Source organism: Syngnathus acus, chromosome 22 (genome assembly GCF_901709675.1).
Source record: "Syngnathus acus chromosome 22, fSynAcu1.2, whole genome shotgun sequence".
NCBI classification, from domain to species: Eukaryota; Metazoa; Chordata; class Actinopteri; order Syngnathiformes; family Syngnathidae; genus Syngnathus; species Syngnathus acus.
The window spans coordinates 1,613,507-1,632,292 of NC_051106.1; the positions used below are offsets into that span (position 1 = coordinate 1,613,507).

An 18,786-nucleotide genomic window follows, 5' to 3' on the forward strand; every position below is an offset into this window, starting at 1 on the left:
TTGGTCCTTTGATGTCCCCCAGGGATGTGAGTGAAGGGGGGTGGGGGGCGCCAGAGTCCGCCGGTAAGCCCCCCGTAATTGAGTGTTTGTCGTTGCCCGGGCAGAGATCATTTCCCACGAGGGTCTTCTCTCCTGCTGCTTGTATAAAGGGAGGATTTGTCGAGACCCCTGGACCTCTCCTTCCTTTTCTCGTTGACGCCCCGCGGAACAATGAACTCACGCGCTCGCCAACCACGATGTGCGCGGCGGTGCATATCGAACCAGATAAATAGGCAATATTATGAATAGAGACACGGGTATCGTAATGCATTCCAATTTCTTTCAGGTCATTGTTTTCAAACTGGGTTGTTGAGTTATTTACATAATTTTTATATACATCTTCATGATTTGTTGTTATTGTGAAATCTTTTTGATTTCTCATTTAGACTTCAAAAACAGTTGTCTTCCCCCCAAAAAGAATCTAATTCTCCTCAGACTACCTTTTAAACAGAGAATTTTAGCCTTCAGGATTACAATAGTTTGTTTTTTGTCACGAAAACTGTCCTCTTGGAAATTTGCAATATTTGTTTCAACATATCCTACATTTATGGTTACAAAAATGCGACATTGAAGCCAAGGCTAGCGTTAGCTAGCTTTTGTGTTCATGGCCACTTTTAGCTGAGTTAACATGTTTGTTGGCTTTGTTTACATCCTGGCTTCATCATTTTCACTCGCACGTCTGGCTAAATCACTTGACAAACACGCAGCTTCTTAGCATTGTTAGCATTTTTAGCAAGCGGCCTTTTTTTCTTCTCGAATCCAGACGTGTTGCTAGCCGTCACGGTCAACTGTGGACCTCGTGGGGATTAGCAGAGCCACCGTTTGCTCTCCGGGGACCCGTGCGACCTTCACCCTAACCCTGCGCGGCAACCCGCGCTCAATGAGACACACTATCAACACACTAGCGCCACGTTAGCGTTAGCAAACTGTAGCATTTGGTCACGTTCCACCTCAGCTGTTATTTACACTTGTGGCTAGTCCAACTATCTCATCTGCATCTTAATGGATCTTTTGTGTTGGGGTCAAAAAAATTGACTGGTAGTAATCTAGGAAAAAAATTAAATTTTAGGGAGAGGAATGTAGTCCAGAGATTATGACACGCAGTTGTAATTTTCAGAGCAGTTCATTATTTATTCTTCATGATGTATTTTTAAAGTTAGTTAGTAAGTGTAACAAGAATTTAGAATCAAGGGGATTGTTTTATATTTTGTGTGTGTGTGTGTCATAAACAGAAGTCAAATGTTTTTGATTTATGGGCTTTCAGGGCACAAGAAGAGATGTTTATTTTATTCATGCGCACACGCACACACACACACACACACATGCGCTCTCTCCCTCTCTCGAACATAATCTACGTGTGCATCAGGCCGTGCGCATAATGAAAACGTTATCTTGATGCTGGCCCGAGGCCGACGCTCCCGTTCAGCAAAACAGGAGCAAGCAAACAGCCAGCCACTTGACGTCATGTGACCGGCGGGAGAAACTAAAATCGTCAAAGAATCTCCCGGGAATGCGGCGGCACGGCCAAAGCCCGAAATGGGAACAATAAGCGCAATTGTCAAGCCATTAAAATAAAGGCCAGCTTTGAGCAGATAAGAGCTGCGTGGCCTTGCCTCCATCTATTTAACATTCATTGGATTGAATAATCCCGTTTTATTATCGTCAATAGTCTGCATATTTACCCTCAATATGCTAATTTATGCTAGCTGCCAGCGCCGGACGGTTTAATAAGTTTTTTTTTCTCGTACCTGCTCCAACTTCCCCCCCTTATTGTTTTTTGTGGCGCCCCGCGGCCCCACCAGTTACATTTCAATCAAGTACGTCATTGGAAAGTCATTATGGCAAACTAGGCGTCGGTAATTGGGGCAGCGTTCTACATAGTGGCGCCCCCGCAGGCCGGGGGGCCAAATGACGACACGAGGGCTTATCTCACTTGCTTTTTAAAAGGGCAAATAATGGACAATTTATCCTTCATCTGCTTGGGGAAATAAGAACGTGTTCAATGTCGGAGAGGAGCTCACATGTCGATGACCCAATGTGAACCCGTAAATAATACATTTGTCATTGTACCAGCAAGAAGTCAGATTTTTCTCAAGAAGAAAAAACAAAGTTTTTGTGTGGGGGGCGCGTCAAATTGGAAAAAAGTCATTTTTTTCATGCGTAGTTTATGTGATATTAAGTGGCGTTGTATTTTTTTAAAAAATAATCTGAAAATTAGACACTTCAAAACAACTTTTCGGATTTTGACGTGATTTTGGTGGACCACGTGGGTTTTATGACACGACTGTTAGCATGTTTCGCAAAAGTGGTAAACAAAACTTTTATAATCCTTGACGTAAAAATAATCGTAAAAACATCGTACGCATTAGACAATGTCGGACCACATCTGCAATCGCGGCTAATCTTCCAAATGATGCCGACTGCGAGCCGAACGGTCGGCGACCTCTCTAAACGCGGTGAGGTCGAGACGGCCGCCAGCTCCCATTCGCCATCGGGATTAAAGGCGCTGCGGAGCCGTCGCGACCCGCTTGGCATTCAGGAGGCGAGCCGGCGCTTTTTGTTTGCGTTGGGATCAATCAATGAGGCGCGTTGACAAATAAGCTGACCAATGAATGCGTGCCGACGGACGCCTTTGAGTTTGACACCTTGACATCTTGGATGCCTTTGGCGTTGACTCCCGCTCGTGATGCCTCTGGCGCGGACACTACATTACGTACGCCATGTTGACACATGTCCATTTTATTTCCTAACTACTACAAAACACATTTCCAATACCGTGGACCGAGCTAAGGAGAGGAACTGTGTATTCATGCGTACAGCTGATTTTTGTTCACGTAGCATAAAACATTCTGCTTTCTCTGGATATATTTCTGTTCCCTGATTTTTTCCAAATCAAATGGTAATTTCTTTGCCAAATAGATGAGTTTGGATTTTTTCACGATTTCTGAGCAAAAAATGTGACAAATCTTTGGGGAGGTTATTTTTTGTTGATGCTGTTTGTTGCACTAGTCAGTTCCGCCCCCTATAGGTGGAAATGTCAGCGTCTGTTTTGCATGCAATTACAAAAGCAAATAACCGTCTGCTGCTCTCTCGTGGTCATTTCGAGTTATCACACACGTCTCAAACGGCAAAAACCCGGAGAGGTGTGTATTTTGAATGAAAATGTTTTATCTTAAATCAGAATAAAACATAAATATAATATAAATAAATATATAATATACAAAACAATAAAAATAAATATATAATATAAAAAAAAAACATATATAATAAATATATTTTCTTTATATGCTGTATGATATACAAAAAAAAAAAGGGCGGCTCGTTGGCCCACTGATTAGCACGACCGCCTCACAGTTAGTAGGGTGCGGGTTCGATTCCACCTCCGGCCCTTCCTGTGTGGAGTTTGCATGTTCTCCCCGGGCCCGCGTGGGTTTTCTCCGGGCACTCCGGTTTCCTCCCACATCCCAAAAAACATGCTTGGTAGGCCGACTAAGCACTCCAAATTGTCCCTAGGTGTGAGTGCGAGTGCGAATGGTTGCTCGTCTCTGTGTGCCCTGCGATTGGCTGGCAACCAGTTCAGGGTGTCCTCCACCTACTGCCCGATGACTGCTGGGACAGGCTCCAGCACGCCCGCGACCCCCGTGGGGACAAGAGGTACAGATAATTGATGGATGGATAATATACAAAATGTAAAAAATATAGTTGTATAATTAATATATTTGGAATATGTATATTTAAAAATAATCAAAAAACAATGTGTGTGTGTGTATAACATAGTACATTAATAAATAGATAGATCATATAAATATATATTTTTTAATTAACCATACATACACATTGCGATTATTAGTGACAGTTTCTCCAACCCACCACACCAGGGCGCACTTTAATCAAATTCTGGTTGGTTTCACCAGCTCCGTTCGGAACTGCACCAACCCACCGAAATTTTGGACAGGCAATCAATCAGTCATCAAGACAGGAAGACATCAAGAAGACATTCAAAAGCCCTTTTTACTCGGAATGTCCAGTTTAGTGTGCAGGTCGTCCCAAAAGTGAGGCATGTATTGAAGAATGTTCAAATTGCCCAACAACAGCTTTCGTTGTTTATTTCATTCTGATTAAAAAATTAAAAGCACCCCCTACCCCCTTTTCCCCCAAATGCACCCCCACGAGGCTGCCATGAATTATTTGCTGTTTTGCAGGCGGGAGGGGAGCTTGCCCTTTCGCCAAAGGCACCCGCTCATTTATTAGCTCTTTGCGTGATGCCTGACAACGGAAAAAAGAAAAAGAAAAAAAGCAGTCGAGCCTCGCATACTTACTGTTCGGCACCCACGGATCTTTTTTGGGGCGTGGGTTCAGGGTTGGTACGGTTTTTTTTTCACTGGCAGGAAGATATGTGGATTACATTCATCCTCTATTTGTTCAGCCTGGGAGCAGGGCACCGAATTTCCCAATTGAGAATAAAGACCATAAAAAATATGGTCTTGCCACTTGTCGCATCATGCAGGGCAGCCTCACCTCTGCGCTCCACCACGCCGCTTAAGCGACCAACGCGGTCGCCTAGCAACCGGCCTTCTCCGTTGAAGTGACAGCATTTGAGTGGGCGCCCCCTCACCTCTCCGTGCCGTCCCGTCTCATCCGCGCGCGCACCCCAGATGCTCGTCGAGTAAACACCTCGCCGTGTGCGGTCGGTAACCGTGGCAACAGTCCTTCCAACAGCTGCTCCATACGCGACCTTGATGATGTCGCTCAGAAGACTGTAAATATCTTCAGCGAAGTGTCGCAGTCGAGCGTCTGCGCGTTTGATTGGACCTCCACTCAATTAAACAGATTCAGACAACCCATAATAACAAAATAGCACAGGAAGCTCACATCCTCATGGATGAAGAGCCACGGGTTCGACACCCAAGGTTTTTGTGAATGTGTGGTGCACCACTACATAATTTATTTGATTTCTTTGCTGAATAAAAGTTGCGCCGTTTAGTGACGTCACGGTTTGTCTGCCTACCAGTCATGACGCACGCGCTCAAATGGTGTCACGCTGCGACGCGGCGCGATCCTTTCGGGCTCTCGGGCTTCATGACGTCGACGCCGCCGAAATGGCGGCGCCGTAAATAGTCCCAGTTGGCCCGCCTCACCTCAGACGCGCGCTCGCAGCCAGCCGACGACCTCCTTCGAACACTTTGCGCAAAGAAATGGATTCCGATCCCAACGGGACTTTGGTCGACTTCGCGGGAGGAGTCCAGCTCCTCGAAGGGGAGGACATCCGGACGGCCGTGCCGGCGTTGCTCGTCGGCATGTGCGTTTCCGGCGCCGCGGGCAACCTCCTGGTGTTGCTGGTTTTCGCGCGCGACTTCCGAGCGGGTCAAGGCTCCGAGGCCAAGGCTCTGCTCGCTTCAGTGGCCGCTACGGATGCGCTCCTCCTGGTTCTGTGCGCCCCCGTGCGCGCTCTCGCCGCCTACAAGCAAGCCTGGGTCCTCGGCCGCTTCGCGTGCGCCACCGCCGACTGGTTCCAGCACGCCTGCCTTGTGGCTAAGACGCTCCTCCTGGCGGTCAGCACCCGGGCCAAGCACACCTCGGAGGGCGGGGCCGCCGCACACTGTGGCTGGATCCTCTGGGCCGTGGCATTGGTGTGGCTGCTGTCCATGATGTTGCCCATCCCGCAGATGCTGTTCTCCGCGTTGCAGCCGCGCGGTGCGCACGACGTAGTGTGCGTGTCACAGATGCCGGCGTGCGCGTCGCGGTTCATGGCCGTCTTCTACAAGATCTACCCCACGGCCACCTACGTGGCTCCAGTGCTCTTCACCGTGGCTTACTACACTAAGAGCCTCCACCGGGCGCTCAATTACGCGCCAAACCCGCGCCGCCTGAGCAAGGTGACGCTGGTGCTGCTGTGTCTAAGCACCACGCTCGGGCTCATGCTGCTGCCCGAGTGGGGCACTTTCACCTGGGTCCGACTGGGCTACCACAAGCCCCCCGCGGGAGTGCTCCTGTGCGCGCAGGTGCTGGTGTACGCCTGCGGCGCCCTCTCGCCGGTCCTGCTCGTCACCATGTACGACGACGTGCGCCGCGGCTTGGTGGCACTCTGCATGGCGGCCGCCTGCCGCGGCGCCAAGGCGCCCGGAGCCTCCAAGACAACCGAGGGCAACGGAGCCGAGCTGGGCGGCGCGGGTGCCAACGCGGTGCTCGCCAACGCTGAGAAGACCTTCCCGGATGTGGAGCACTTTTGGACAGGGCGCAGGAACACGCAGGTGGAGGAGGAGCAGGACCCCATCCCCTGGGAGAAAGAAGAGAAAATGCTCTAGTCTCATCGTCGTGCATTCGAGATTGCTACTTGTCACGGAGGAAGAGAAGCAGCCTGCTCCCACATCAGGGGTGTCCAAACCTCCAAGAGGTGCCATGTCACCTCGTGTTTAGAAAACAATGGTCAAGTCAGTTTCCTATTGTATATTTATAACTTAACACACAAAAAAGGAAAAAAAATCATTGTCATATTTAATATAACAGCAATATTTATACATGTGTATTATATACTGTTTACATGTGTAGAATTTACTGGTAGCTTTTTATTCCGTTTTTATTTAAAAATTGTTATCTTGTAATATTCAATACTTTTTGATTGAGAAATACTTTGTGAATAATAATAATTTGTGAAACTGTTCATGTTTATTTTATTTTTGTGTTTAACTCTCCTGCCACGAAAGCAACATATGTTTCCTTTTCTAAATTAAAATCTGAGATTTGTGTGGACTGTTAACCTTATTTTAAAAATGATTTGCACTCGCAGTATTAAATATATCTGCATTTTTGAACGCGGATGATCAACAAAACATGATCAGGTATATGGACTCATCCCAACTAAATCCGAGATTAGCTCGCTTTTTAATCGCAGATAAAAACACACTCCAATCGTTTTCAGATATGGAAACATCTCACATCTTCGCACTGCATCCGCCACTAATCTGTCGGGTCAAAATCCTGCCTCGGCGATTACATGACGAAGCGCGGCAGCTCAAAAAAAGTCAATAGGGTGTGTGACCTCATTTTTATTGTTTTCCAGCAACTTCGACACGATCGATAGTTGCAGACTCGCATCAAGTCTTGTTGTTGTAGCTTGTGTTCATGCTTGCCAATCAGAATCTCACTTCCGCAAAATCTGCATCATGAAATGTTCCAAATTAATTTCCTATTTCAAAGTGTGCTGATACGCCCATAACGTCTGGCCTAATTAATCCGGTTGAACGCTGCAATGCGGCTTCTTGTCACGTGGTAAAACTTGTTGAATAAACAAGATATACAAGTCTGAGTATTGACATGTGTCGTACACCCAAGGGTTAATGTGTAAAAATGGGGCAGCATGGCGTTTTCCCGCCGCTAACCTTTCTTGGGTTGTGAAAGGGAGGAAAAAAGGAGCAATAAGTGGTCTTGTGTGTTGAGCCCCATGGCTGTGGCGCGACGGCTTTGACATTTCCCTCGTCTCGAGTGTAAAGAAAGGCTAAAGGTGGCGGAGGAAGACGGAATTCATGACAAAAAAGGGGGGGAGAAAAACCTCTTGAAAAGCTCTTGACCGCGATTGTGCGGCAGCACATCATTTATTCATTGATGGATGGTTGCCGCGAGCGTGCATGCGCCCTCGGGGTCGCTGCCTCGTCGCTTCTTATTCTCTCTCGTTTCGCACTCCATCAGTTTGCCACATGTTTTAAAAATGATTGCAAAAAGATTTTGCAAGTCTTTGAGTCATTATACTTGCTTGCCCAACTCACAGGCATTGTACCATATTTGGTCAATCGACACGCGTGAAATACACAATTTTACAAATCTTCAAGTCATCAAGACTGTGCACCATATGGATATGAGTTCATCCGGCGGGCGGGTCAAGGGTCCCACCATCCGAGCTAATGTAAAGTTTGTGATAATACACTGCAGCATCCCTTACGCTTGACTTGCTATCAAAACATTGACGGCTGGCCGCCATGAAAGAAAATGGGCCTGGGGGGAGAGTGCGCTGAGCAACCCCCGTATGTCAGGGTGGTGCATGGGATGCGGACTTTGTAAGATTGAAATTAGGAAGAATTTTTGTCCAGATGAAGCAAATGTTCGTCCTGCACTTTTCGGGCGACGTCACCACTGCTTTCTCCTTTCTGTCGGTTTGCGTCTCATTCAAGCGTGACGGACGCGTCGTCGCCCGCAGCTCTCCACTCGTCTATGAAGTTCCTGTCCTGTCTCGCTAAGGACTTTTTTCCTTTCTTTTTTTGTTAACTAGGACACATCAACAAATGTTTGTTTTGGTTTTTGCCCTGAGAGCAGCTTGGAGGATTCTGGGTCAAGCTACCTTGCGTTTTCCGGCCGTCCTAAGTGATTTTTTTCCTTCTGTATTCTAACAGGGTGGAAAACATCACAACATCCACATTTGCACTGGGTCAAGCAAAAACATTTTTTGGTCAAACGTCTGATACCATTTGCTTGGAAACACTCCTAATGTAGTCTGAGTTGTTCTTATTACTGTACTACTTCTGACGCCATTTTTCTGAGGTAAACGCGGCATGCTCACACTCTTGTAAAATGGACACCTGAGTTAAAAAAAAAAAAGGCCACTCGGCAGGAAAAAGCAAAGCTGTTTAATTGGAGTCTCTTTCTAAAGAGTACATATCATCATCATCTTCATCATCATCAATGACATTTACATTGCACCACTCGGCCATCTTTCATCGTGTCACCAAGTCAACATCCTGCCCGTTGACGTCAGCCCACACAATCATGGGTCCTGTTTATTGCTCTTGAACGCTTATATGCTTGATGCCTTGTTTTTGTCTACCAATTTACCAGTGTGAAAGCGGCGCCATCGTGTGGTTACAGAAGAGCACTGCAGACTATCATGGGTCCTGTTTATTGCTCTTGAACGCTAGTGCCTCATTTTTGTCTACCAATTCAGCAGTGTGGAAATGGCGCTATCGCGGGGTTACAGAAGAGCACTGCAGACATTTAGCATTTACTACATTTCTTTTTCGCCGACATCCTGTTTTATTTATAGACAATCATTTTTGGGGGTAAAAATTATTTATATTTTACTTTAATTATTTTAAATTCAATGAGTTCACTCTCAAAGCCAAGCCATTTTACGACGTAATGGCGCATGTGATGAATATTTGATTCTATATTTGATATGGTTGAGATTTAGATATGACCATAATATTTCATGTTTTTTTATTTTATTTCATATTTACTTATTTTGTTTCAATTCATTCTAAAATGTTGAGCTGTTTTTAAACATTAAATACAAACATTTCCACATATTTGTACTTAATACTTGGCGAAAATATTCAAACTGTAATAAGAATACATTATTTTTTATGGCTATGTTTCTATAGTGTGCCTCGTCCTTGTTCGTGTGCGCGGATTATCTTGACGGGATTAGCGACAGATGTAAAGCAGAAATCGAGATCAAATCTAATCCTAACCGCAGAGCCACATTGACATTGGATTAAGAGCCGTCAAACCGCACCCATTCTGATCATTACCGCACTCTGATTGGCCCTTGCGTAGACTGACGGCTTCTTCGTCCAATAGAAAGGCCGAAAGGTGGCACGGGGGCAGATGTGTGTGGAAAGGAGCAGCGACGGCGCTGTTCGGTTTTAGTGTTGTATTTGGTCTTCAGGTGACACTAGCCGCAGCAGCCCACGCACGCCAAAGGTGAGTTTGAAACACGAAAAATTTCACGCCGTTTGCTGCTCGTCGCGTCGAAGAAATTATGTTTTATTCCCGCGACTGCGGTATAGCTGTGTAGTGCTTCCGAGTCAGTAGTTCAATGTTGACCTAAAAACTTTACATTGTGAATATATGATCAAAATTGCTTTTAGGGGAGTTTCACACAGCTCAGTATCAGTGTGAGTCATAGATTTGCTGCTAAACGACTTTAAGAAGTGAATTTCATTGTTATTTATATTTATCTATTTATATTTATAATTATCAACCTTGTCAACCCGGTTGTTGTGATCATAATCATAATAATGAAGTTATAGTTGCATCAAAATGAAAAAGACACAAGACGTGTTTTGGAATATTGCACAGAGGTCAAGCATTGCCCTTGTGTTAAGGAGTTGCCACCGTCCTTGCATGTGCGTGTGCTTCCTTGTTAATCTGCAATCTGTCATGACACCACACACTCACAAACACGCACAGACGCACTTGCACACAAATCTTTTTACACAATGCACCTGCCTAACTTTAGTGTCGTGACACCTGATCACCACTTGAGTCCAGGCGAGTTGAGGCGATTGTTCAAGCCCCAAAGTGACAGCAGGCTTTTTTGGCTGACATTTACGAATGCATTGTGCAAACAAAACGAAGTGGACACACAACAAAGGTGTGTGTGTGTGTGGAGGGGGGGTGCTGTGACGTTTCCATAGGGAGCTATTAATAAGTGACAAATTTGACATTCTCCCCCTTCTTTTTTGTAAAAGATCCATGACAAATCTGACCTTGTGTTCTAAAGTCCTTTTTATGCTCACTTTTACTTTCACTTCCATCTTGTTCTTCTCTTAACATTGTTGTATCAGGAGGGAAACAATTGCGCAAATGTACAATTGTGTTCTCCTTCTAGATGTCGTTTGCTAGCGACAAGCTGTACAATGGCTACCTGCGCACTCGTATGCCAACCATCGTCACCAAGGTCAAAGTGCGCGAGATCGTGCCCCACTTGCCGTGCCTGACCGATCAGGACCGGGTGAGACTCTTATGTGCTAACGAGCCACATGCTGCTTCACCAAGTGTGAAGATATGATCTGCTTAGATTATGTCTCCAGACTTGGTGAAGCAGCATGTGGCTCATTCGTTCTGTTCCGAGTACGGTCCAAGTAACCCAGTTGAATGTTTGTCACGTGACGTGCGTTGGCAGGAGACCATCGAGGCCAAGCGGGAGATGTGCGGCAACTTTGACAGCATGGTGCTGCTGCTGGACTGCCTGAAGAGGCGGGACAGTTGGCTCGAGCACTTCATCCGCGCTCTGGACATGTGCGAGCACGGCGCCATCGCTGCCGAAATCCAAGCCGAGTATGACAAGCTCCAAGGTGCCAGTAGTAAGAGCCATTTCACTTGCTGGCTAAGTCTTGCTTTTTTGCTCGCCGTTGTATAATGTGGTCAGCGTGGATAACTGTCGAAAGAAGCCATTGTTATTTATGGCATAAGTGAAATTTTCTTAGATTTATGGATGATGTCCGCGCTTTATATTTTCATTGGCCGAGCCGCATCCACTCATATTGTGAAATAATTTGTCTTTGTTTGTGTAGACTCCGCCCCCAGCTCTCCCCCAACCAGCGTTGTGAAGGTCCACGTCGATCCTGCTCCGTCCGCTGCTCACCTTTCCGGGTCCGAGACCAGCAGCCCCAGCCAGGCTGCAACTTCCCCGTCCTGCCCTCCTCAGGCCGCCCCGGAACCAGAGATCCAAACTCCCGCACCCGCTCCACCGCCTGTATCTGAACAGCCACTTGCCTCCTCTGCCTCTGAAACAGATATGGATCCTCTGGAAAGCTCTGAATCTAACAAAGCGGTCCCTGAGGAAGTTTCGTTCAGCTGCGACGCGTCGCTTGAATCCGACCAAGCTGCGGAATTGTGCGACACAGCCCCGTGCGATGTCATTGAAAGCCCGCCGAAAAGTCCCATTGACTTGGAAGTGACCGACGCTTGCCGGAACCCCGAGAAGCGCCTCGTGCAGGAAACTGCCGCAACTGTGGAAAAACTCACTCCCGCAGCTGTTACGCCAGAAGATATTTTGGAAGCTCCGGCAACACAGGTGAGAAGAGCAAGGCTCTTTAACACATCATTTTATAACATACCGTATTTTCCGTCAGGCACGTTCTCGGTTCGTCATGTAATGTTGGCATACTGTACAATTGTTCAGCCTGTTGTTGCCTCTATTCTATTTTTATTTGCCTTTCAAGATGATATTTCGGTTCTTGGTGTTGGATTTTATCAACTAATTTCCCCAAAAAATGTGACTTAAACTCCAGTGCAACTTATGTCTTTTCCTGCTTTATTATGCATTTTATGGCTGGTGCGACTTGTATTCCGGAGTGTCTCATAGTCCAGAAAATACTGTCATTTTTCCATTTCAGATCATCGTCGAGAATTGTTCAGCAACAGGAAATCCTGTGGACCCCGTCTTGTCCGCTGCTGCCGCCTCGGTGTGCTTGAGCACACCTCGCACACTTACCAGCATCCCGCCGCAAGACGATCCCAACTCCGACAACGCCGGATCCGGATCATCGGCCGACCCCTATTCCGGTGACACGGACCACCTGGAAATACGCGAGGACAATGAGGAGGACGGGGTGCGGGTGAATGTGGTGCACATCTCCCAACAGTCGTCCGTGCTTAACTCAGACGGCCAAAGCACGGTCAACGGCGTCGCCACCAAAGAAGTCCAGGCCGAGAAGCTGAGCCCTCGCGGTGCGCTGCCTGCCAACGGCAAGTTCATCGCGACGGCGCTGGGAGTGGGTGCCTGCGCGCTGTTGGTGGCATGGAAGTTCAAGCATTAAGGAGAAGCGCTCCACCTTCAAGGCAGCGTTTCCCAACCGCTTTTTGAGCCATTCGCATTGAAAAAAGTCTCACAGCACACCTGGCCCAAAAATGTCCTAGTTAACTGCACACAAAAAGAATTGTGTTTTAGCTCATTCAGGGGGCACGCCATCGGCGTCACTCAACTGGTAGCCGAGCTCTATCTTTCACTATTTTGGAGCCTCCTTTTATGTATTTTCTGGGGGTTTTTTCCATTCATATTCGACAAGCTAGTTAGCAGACACATAGACAAGATAACACTATTCTCTGTGGCGTGACCAATTCATCTTGACATGTTATTTTCACTTTACAAGGACCTAATTGAAATTGTATAATTTTCCGCAGCACAATGGTTGGGAATCACTGTTTCAAGGAGACCAATTACGTGTGCCTTATTGTTATGAAAACCTCTGATGTTTTAAGGTTTAATACTAGCAAGTATGCATAGTTTGTAGATTTTATTTTTTTATTTATTTGAAGATATGGTATTGTTCTATGCTGGATACACACTGATATTGATTTAATGCCATGTTTAAATTGTATGATTAGCATTTTTTGTAATGGTAACAGTTTTAACCATCTTCTAATAAGGAGTGGGAAAAGCTTGTGCTTGAAGGCCACATTAGTAGAACCCTTATTATGATTATATGATTGAGAAAAAGTTTGTATTTTAAATATGTACAGTTATTTATTTTAATATTGAAGTAAAACTCAATAGATATTCATTTTAAAGTCTAAGAAATGGTCCGTTTCAGGGTAATATATTTTTTAAAAGCTGTTTAGTCACCTTTTTAAATGGCACGAATATAAAGAGAAACAGTAAAATTATGAAAGGCTGGAGGACTGCTGCTGCTTACTGTGTATAACTTACACAGTCCTGTTTTGAAGCCATTTCTTTGTATATACATAGTGATTTGTATAGTATAATAAAATTGGACCCCCTAAAGTCATATTGTCCTGTTTTGATTCGCCAGTTTTAGTGAATATTGATTAATTTGATATAAGCAGCTTCAGTGCACCAAAGATCATCTTTTCTGAAGATTTCTCTGCTCTTTTTCACTTAAAATTGTCTTTTTACTATTGTGCCTATAGAGGAAAGGCGTGTCTTTGGACATGTTTCGAGTTCTGATTGGCTACTCAGCCGTCACTCTAATGACCGCGACTACTCCACGTTGAACACAGCATCGAGGCAGGTGGCAAGATAATTTAGATTGTTAGCAGGGAAATCAGCCTCTTCGCGCACGACCGTTTCAGTCACCACCTAAATATCATCAGCGCTGCACCTGGTCACCATTAACAACCGCATTCATGTCGTAAATTAGCCCATTCGCTCGTCTTTTTTTTTTTTTTTTTAAATGGAGACCAACGGCCACTACCAGCGCGACGATTAGCGCGAAACACCAACGAAGAGGCAGCCGCGCTCCGACACAGACGTGCTCGGCGCAAAATGTAAATAGAATACAGTATTTCTTTTAATGCTTATAGTGTGCCTCGTCCTTGTTCGTGTGCGCGGATTATCTTGACGGGATTAGCGACAGATGTAAAACAGAAATCGAGATCAAATCGAATCCGAACCGCAGAGCCACATTGACATTGGATTAGGCACCCATGCTGAGTTTACTGCTTACTGATTGGCTGTTGCGTAGACTGACGGCTTCTTCGTCCAATAGGAAGGCCTAAAAGGTGGTACCGGGGCAGATGTGCGTGGAAACGAGCAGTTTTCGTGCTGTATTTGGTCTTCAGGTGACACTCGTAGCAGCAGCCCACGCACGCCAAAGGTGAGTTTGGAACCCAAAAAATTTCACGCCGTTTGCTGCTCGTCGCGTCGAAGAAATGACGTTATACTCCCGCGACTGCTGTATTGCTGTGAAGTGCTGAGTCACTAGTTCCATGTTGACTTAAAAACTTTACATTGTGAAAATATGATCAAACTTGTTTTTAGGGGAGTTTCACACAGCTCAGTGTCAGTGTGAGTCATAGATTTGCTGCTAAACGGGTTTAAGAAGCGAATTTCATTGTTGGGTTATAATTATTGTTGCATGTTGTTTGACATGTCAGTCGTTGAACAAGGAAAATAAAGATGTGGAGTAACAGTTGGTTCTTTATTTCCAAGATCTTGGGTTGTTTAATGGCGGTCAGTCCACGAGGCACTGTAGCAGACAAAACAACAACCCCCTCTCTCCAGGTTAGAAAGATTAATACTGCCCGGGAAAGCAAAAAGATGTCCTAATAAGTAGGGATGCACCGAAATAAAAATTCTTGGCCGAAACCGAAAACCAAAAATGAGGAAACCAAGGCCGAAAACCGAAACACCGAAAGAAATGATTATGTCAGTTATTAGAACCACAGCATTTATGGCTACATGTGTACTAACCTCACTAAAATCAAGGCATTGCAATAAACCAAAGTACAAAAGTATGAAAATATTTATTTAGCACTGACATTACAACAATGCACAATATAAATTAAAATTCAAAAATAAAATAAAAATAAAATGTTTAACTTGACCCCACTCGTGTACATTGAATAATAATTTACAGGCTTATAACTGACTGGCCTGCTGAAAGACTGTAAAATTAAATATGTTCTCTTATAAAAACACAAAGTGCATAAGTCAAGTGCCTTTTACATTTTGTTCTGTGTGTACAACATAAAAGTGTATCAAAACAATGGTTACCATAGCCTTTATCAACAACAAATCCACCAAGAATTGTGGATGCACAAACTTAACTTGCCTTTTCAAAAACGTCCGCCACAGACGGAGTGGGCGTGCTCGGTGTCAGTTTCCTTTTCTGTGTCGCCTTCTTCTCATATTCAGAATGGCGATCGGGATGTTTGGATTTCAGGTGATGAATTAAACCCGACGTGGAGAAACTTTTTGCAGATTGAAATTTCAGCATTGCAAATGCACTTTTGGGTCATTTTCGGCCGAAAATTTTCGGTGGCCGAATTTTCGGTGCATCCCTACTAATAAGGTAAACCTATGCCCTGCTGTCACCTTACCATTCGGTATCGGCACCTTACCATTTGGTATCGTCACCTGACCATTTTGGTATCTATGTGTATTGGAGAGTTACTACCTTGTGTGTGTGTGCGCGCTGTGTCAGCGGTCTGTGCCTATGTGTATTGGAAGGTTACAAAGCTCTGTGTACTGTGTCCGTGTTCGAATTGAGCAGTTATGTTTATATAGAATAATAAGAGGATTTGCACATATATGAACATGAAAAAGTATGAGTTTGTCTTCACTAATAAAATATGTACACATTGCTGTTTCTCCCACTTCATCCCCCCCCTTTTTTGTGCAATCCATGACAAATCTGACCTTGTGTTCTATGTGAGTTCAGTTGTCTTCTTGGAGGTTACATGCTCACTTTTACTTTCACTTTCACTTCCATTTTGTTCTTCGCTTCACATTGCTGTATCAGAAGGGAAACAATTGCACAAATGTACGATTGTGTTCTCCTTCCAGATGACGTTTGCTAGCGACAAGGTATGGAATGGCTATTTGCGCACTCAGATGGGGACCATCGCCAACATGATCAAAGTGCGCGAGATCGTGCCCCACTTGCCGTGCCTGACCAATCACGACAGGGTGAGACTCTTATGTGCTAACGAGCCACACGCTGCTTCACCAAGTGTGAAGATATGATCTGCTTACAAGTGCATGTTTGTCCTCACAAGGTGGATCAGCATTTCGCATATTAGCAAGCTCCTACACGATTAGATTATGTCTCCAGACTTGGTGAAGCAGCATGTGGCTCATTCGTTCTGTTCCGAGTACGGTCCAAGTAACCCAGTTGAATGTTTGTCACGTGGCGTGCGCTGGCAGGAGACCATCGAAGCCAAGCGGGAGATGTGCGGCAACCATGACAGCGTGGTGCTGCTGCTGGACTGCCTGAAGAGGCGGGAGAACTGGCTCGAGCACTTCATCCGTGCTCTGGACATGTGCGAGCACGGCGCCATCGCTGCAGAAGTCCGAGCTGAGTATGACAGGCTCCAAGGCGCCAGCAGTAAGAGCCGTTTCACTTGCTGGCTTAGTCTTGCTTTTTTGCTCGCTGTCGTATAATGTGGTCTGCGTGGATATCTGTCGAGAGGAGCCATTGTTATTTATGGCACAAGCGTAATTTTCTTACATTTATGGATGATGTCCACTCTTTATATTTTCATTGGCTGAGGCGCATCCACCCATGTTGTGAATAATTTTGTCTTTGTCATTGTTTGTGTAGACTCCGCCCCCAGCTCTCCCCCAACCGGCGTTGCGAAGGTCCACGTCGATCCTGCTCCGTCCGCTGCTCACCTTTCCGGGTCAGAGACCAGCAGCCCCAGCCAGGCTGCAACTTCCCCATCCTGCCCTCCTCAGGCCGACCCGGAACCAAAGATCCAAACTCTCGCGCCCGTTCCACCGCCAGTATCTGAACAGCCACGTGCCTCCTCCGCCTCTGAAACAGATATGGATCCTCTGGAAAGCTCTGAATCTAACAAAGCGGTGCCTGAGGAGGTTTCGTTCTACTGCGATGCATCGCTTGAATCCGGCCAAGTTGCGGAATTGTGCGACACATCCCCGTGCGATGTCATTGAAAGCCCGCCGAAAAGTCCCATTGACCTGGATTTGACCGACGCTCGCCAGACCCCCGAGAAGCACCCCGTGCAGGAAACTGCCGCAACTGTGGAAAAACTCACTCCCGCAGCTGTTACTTTGCCGCCAGGAGATATTTTGGAAGCTCTGGCAAAACAGGTGAGAAGAGCAAGATTCTTTTACACAACATCATTTTATAACATTCCGTATTTTCCATCAGGCATGTTCTCAGTTCGTTGTTTATGTGTCATGTAACGTTGGTGTACCGTACAATTGTTTAGCCTGTTGCTACCTTGATTTCTATTTTTCTTTTAATTTGCCTTTCAAGATGATATGTCTGTTCTTGGTGTTGGATTTTATCAAATACATTTCCCCCAAAAATGTAACTTATACTCCAGTGCAGCTCATGTACATATGTCTTTACCGGCTTTATTATGCATTTTGTGGCTGGTGCGACTTGTACTCCGGAGTGACTTATAGTCTGGAAAATACGGTAATTTTTCCATTTCAGATCATCGTCGAGAATTGTTCGGCAACAGGAACTGCGAGCCCCGTCTTGTCCGCCGCCGCCGCCTCAATGTGCCTGAGCACGCCCCGCACACTTACCAGTATCGCGCCGCAAGACGATCCCAACTCCAACGACGCCGTATCCGGATCATCGGCCGACCCCTATTCCGGTGACACGGACCGTCTGGAAATAAGCGAGGACAATGAAGAGGACGGGGTGCGGGTGAATGTGGTGCACATCTCCCAACAGTCGTCCGTGCTTAACTCGGACGGCCAAAGCGCGGTCAACAGCATCTCCGCCAAGGAAGTCCAGGCCGAGAAGCCGAGCCCTCGCGGCGCGCTGCCCGCCAACGGCAAGTTCATCGCGACGGCGCTGGGAGTGGGCGTCTGCGCGCTGTTGGTGGCATGGAAGTTGAAGCATTAAGGAGAAGCGCTCCACGTTCAAGGCAGCGTTTCCCAACCACTTTTTGAGCCATTCGCATTGAAAAAAAGTCTCACAGCACATCACCTGGCTTTTAGTCAAGTCAAGTCAAGTTTATTTGCTTGTGATTTAGGGCTATACAGTCTCAAAGGGCTTCACATAGACAAAAATTGACAATTATTCTCAAAGCATCCCCTGATCTTAAGCTCCCAAGTGCATTCAGGGGGCACGCCATCGGCGTCACTCAACTGGTAGCCGAGCTCTATCTTTCACTATTATGGAGCCTCCTTTTATGTATTTAACGGGGTTTCTTTTTTCCATTCAAATTTGACAAGCTAGTTAGCAGACACATAGACAAGATAACAACACTATTCTCTGTGGTGTGACCAATTCATCTTGTCATGTTATTTGCACTTTATAAGGACCTAATAGAAATTGTATAATTGTCCGCAGCACAATGGTTGGGAATCACTGTGTCAAGGAGACCAATTTACGTGTGCCTTATGGTTATGAAAACAGCTGATGTTTTAAGGTTTAATGCTAGCATGTATAATTGCACTCCCGCGACCCCCGTGGGGACTAAGCGGTTCAGAAAATGGATGGATGGATAGCATGTATACAGAGTTTGTTGATGTTATTTTTGGATTTATTTTTAGATATGGTATTGTTCTATGCTGGATACACACTGATA

At 45.9% G+C, this 18,786-nt stretch overlaps 3 protein-coding genes across 7 annotated transcripts; all 3 read left to right on the forward strand.

The window, feature by feature from the left end:
• The first annotated feature begins 4,798 nt into the window (after positions 1 to 4,798).
• Positions 4,799 to 7,345, forward strand: LOC119116621 (G-protein coupled receptor 151). The gene has a single exon (XM_037242125.1). It carries the CDS (start codon positions 5,235 to 5,237, stop codon positions 6,342 to 6,344), a length of 1,110 nt encoding a protein of 369 aa, XP_037098020.1. The 5' UTR covers positions 4,799 to 5,234; the 3' UTR covers positions 6,345 to 7,345.
• Positions 7,346 to 9,600: 2,255 nt separating this feature from the next.
• On the forward strand, positions 9,601 to 13,540 carry LOC119115955 (sialidase-like). 2 transcript variants are annotated; one of them, XM_037240926.1, is made up of 5 exons: positions 9,601 to 9,729; positions 10,640 to 10,762; positions 10,934 to 11,114; positions 11,325 to 11,827; positions 12,150 to 13,540. In XM_037240926.1, the coding sequence occupies exons 2-5, from the start codon at positions 10,640 to 10,642 to the stop codon at positions 12,570 to 12,572; spliced, it is 1,230 nt and encodes a 409-aa protein (XP_037096821.1). In that variant the 5' UTR covers positions 9,601 to 9,729; the 3' UTR covers positions 12,573 to 13,540. The 2 variants fall into 2 exon arrangements, with proteins under 2 accessions (XP_037096821.1, XP_037096822.1); XM_037240927.1 differs by having other exon boundaries at positions 10,934 to 11,105.
• A 224-nt stretch (positions 13,541 to 13,764) lies between these two features.
• LOC119115954 (mitochondrial antiviral-signaling protein-like) lies at positions 13,765 to 18,191 on the forward strand. Of its 4 annotated transcripts, none has more exons than XM_037240923.1 (7): positions 13,766 to 14,040; positions 14,262 to 14,369; positions 14,705 to 14,823; positions 16,059 to 16,183; positions 16,421 to 16,601; positions 16,818 to 17,326; positions 17,679 to 18,191. In XM_037240923.1, the coding sequence occupies exons 4-7, from the start codon at positions 16,061 to 16,063 to the stop codon at positions 18,096 to 18,098; spliced, it is 1,233 nt and encodes a 410-aa protein (XP_037096818.1). In that variant the 5' UTR covers positions 13,766 to 14,040; positions 14,262 to 14,369; positions 14,705 to 14,823; positions 16,059 to 16,060; the 3' UTR covers positions 18,099 to 18,191. The 4 variants fall into 4 exon arrangements, with proteins under 4 accessions (XP_037096820.1, XP_037096818.1, XP_037096819.1 ...); XM_037240924.1 differs by having other exon boundaries at positions 14,731 to 14,823; XM_037240922.1 differs by lacking the exon at positions 14,705 to 14,823 and having other exon boundaries at positions 16,061 to 16,183.
• The last annotated feature ends 595 nt before the right edge of the window (positions 18,192 to 18,786 follow it).

Coding starts and splice junctions, on each gene's coding strand:
- LOC119116621 (XM_037242125.1), top strand. CDS start 5,235: ATGGATTCCGATCCCAACGGGACTTTGGTCGACTTCGCGGGAGGAGTC.
- LOC119115955 (XM_037240926.1), top strand. CDS start 10,640: ATGTCGTTTGCTAGCGACAAGCTGTACAATGGCTACCTGCGCACTCGT. Junction 11,115..11,324: donor CAAGCTCCAAGGTGCCAGTA/GTAAGAGCCATT, acceptor TTGTTTGTGTAG/ACTCCGCCCCCAGCTCTCCC. Junction 11,828..12,149: donor TGGAAGCTCCGGCAACACAG/GTGAGAAGAGCA, acceptor TTTCCATTTCAG/ATCATCGTCGAGAATTGTTC.
- LOC119115954 (XM_037240923.1), top strand. CDS start 16,061: ATGACGTTTGCTAGCGACAAGGTATGGAATGGCTATTTGCGCACTCAG. Junction 16,602..16,817: donor CAGGCTCCAAGGCGCCAGCA/GTAAGAGCCGTT, acceptor TTGTTTGTGTAG/ACTCCGCCCCCAGCTCTCCC. Junction 17,327..17,678: donor TGGAAGCTCTGGCAAAACAG/GTGAGAAGAGCA, acceptor TTTCCATTTCAG/ATCATCGTCGAGAATTGTTC.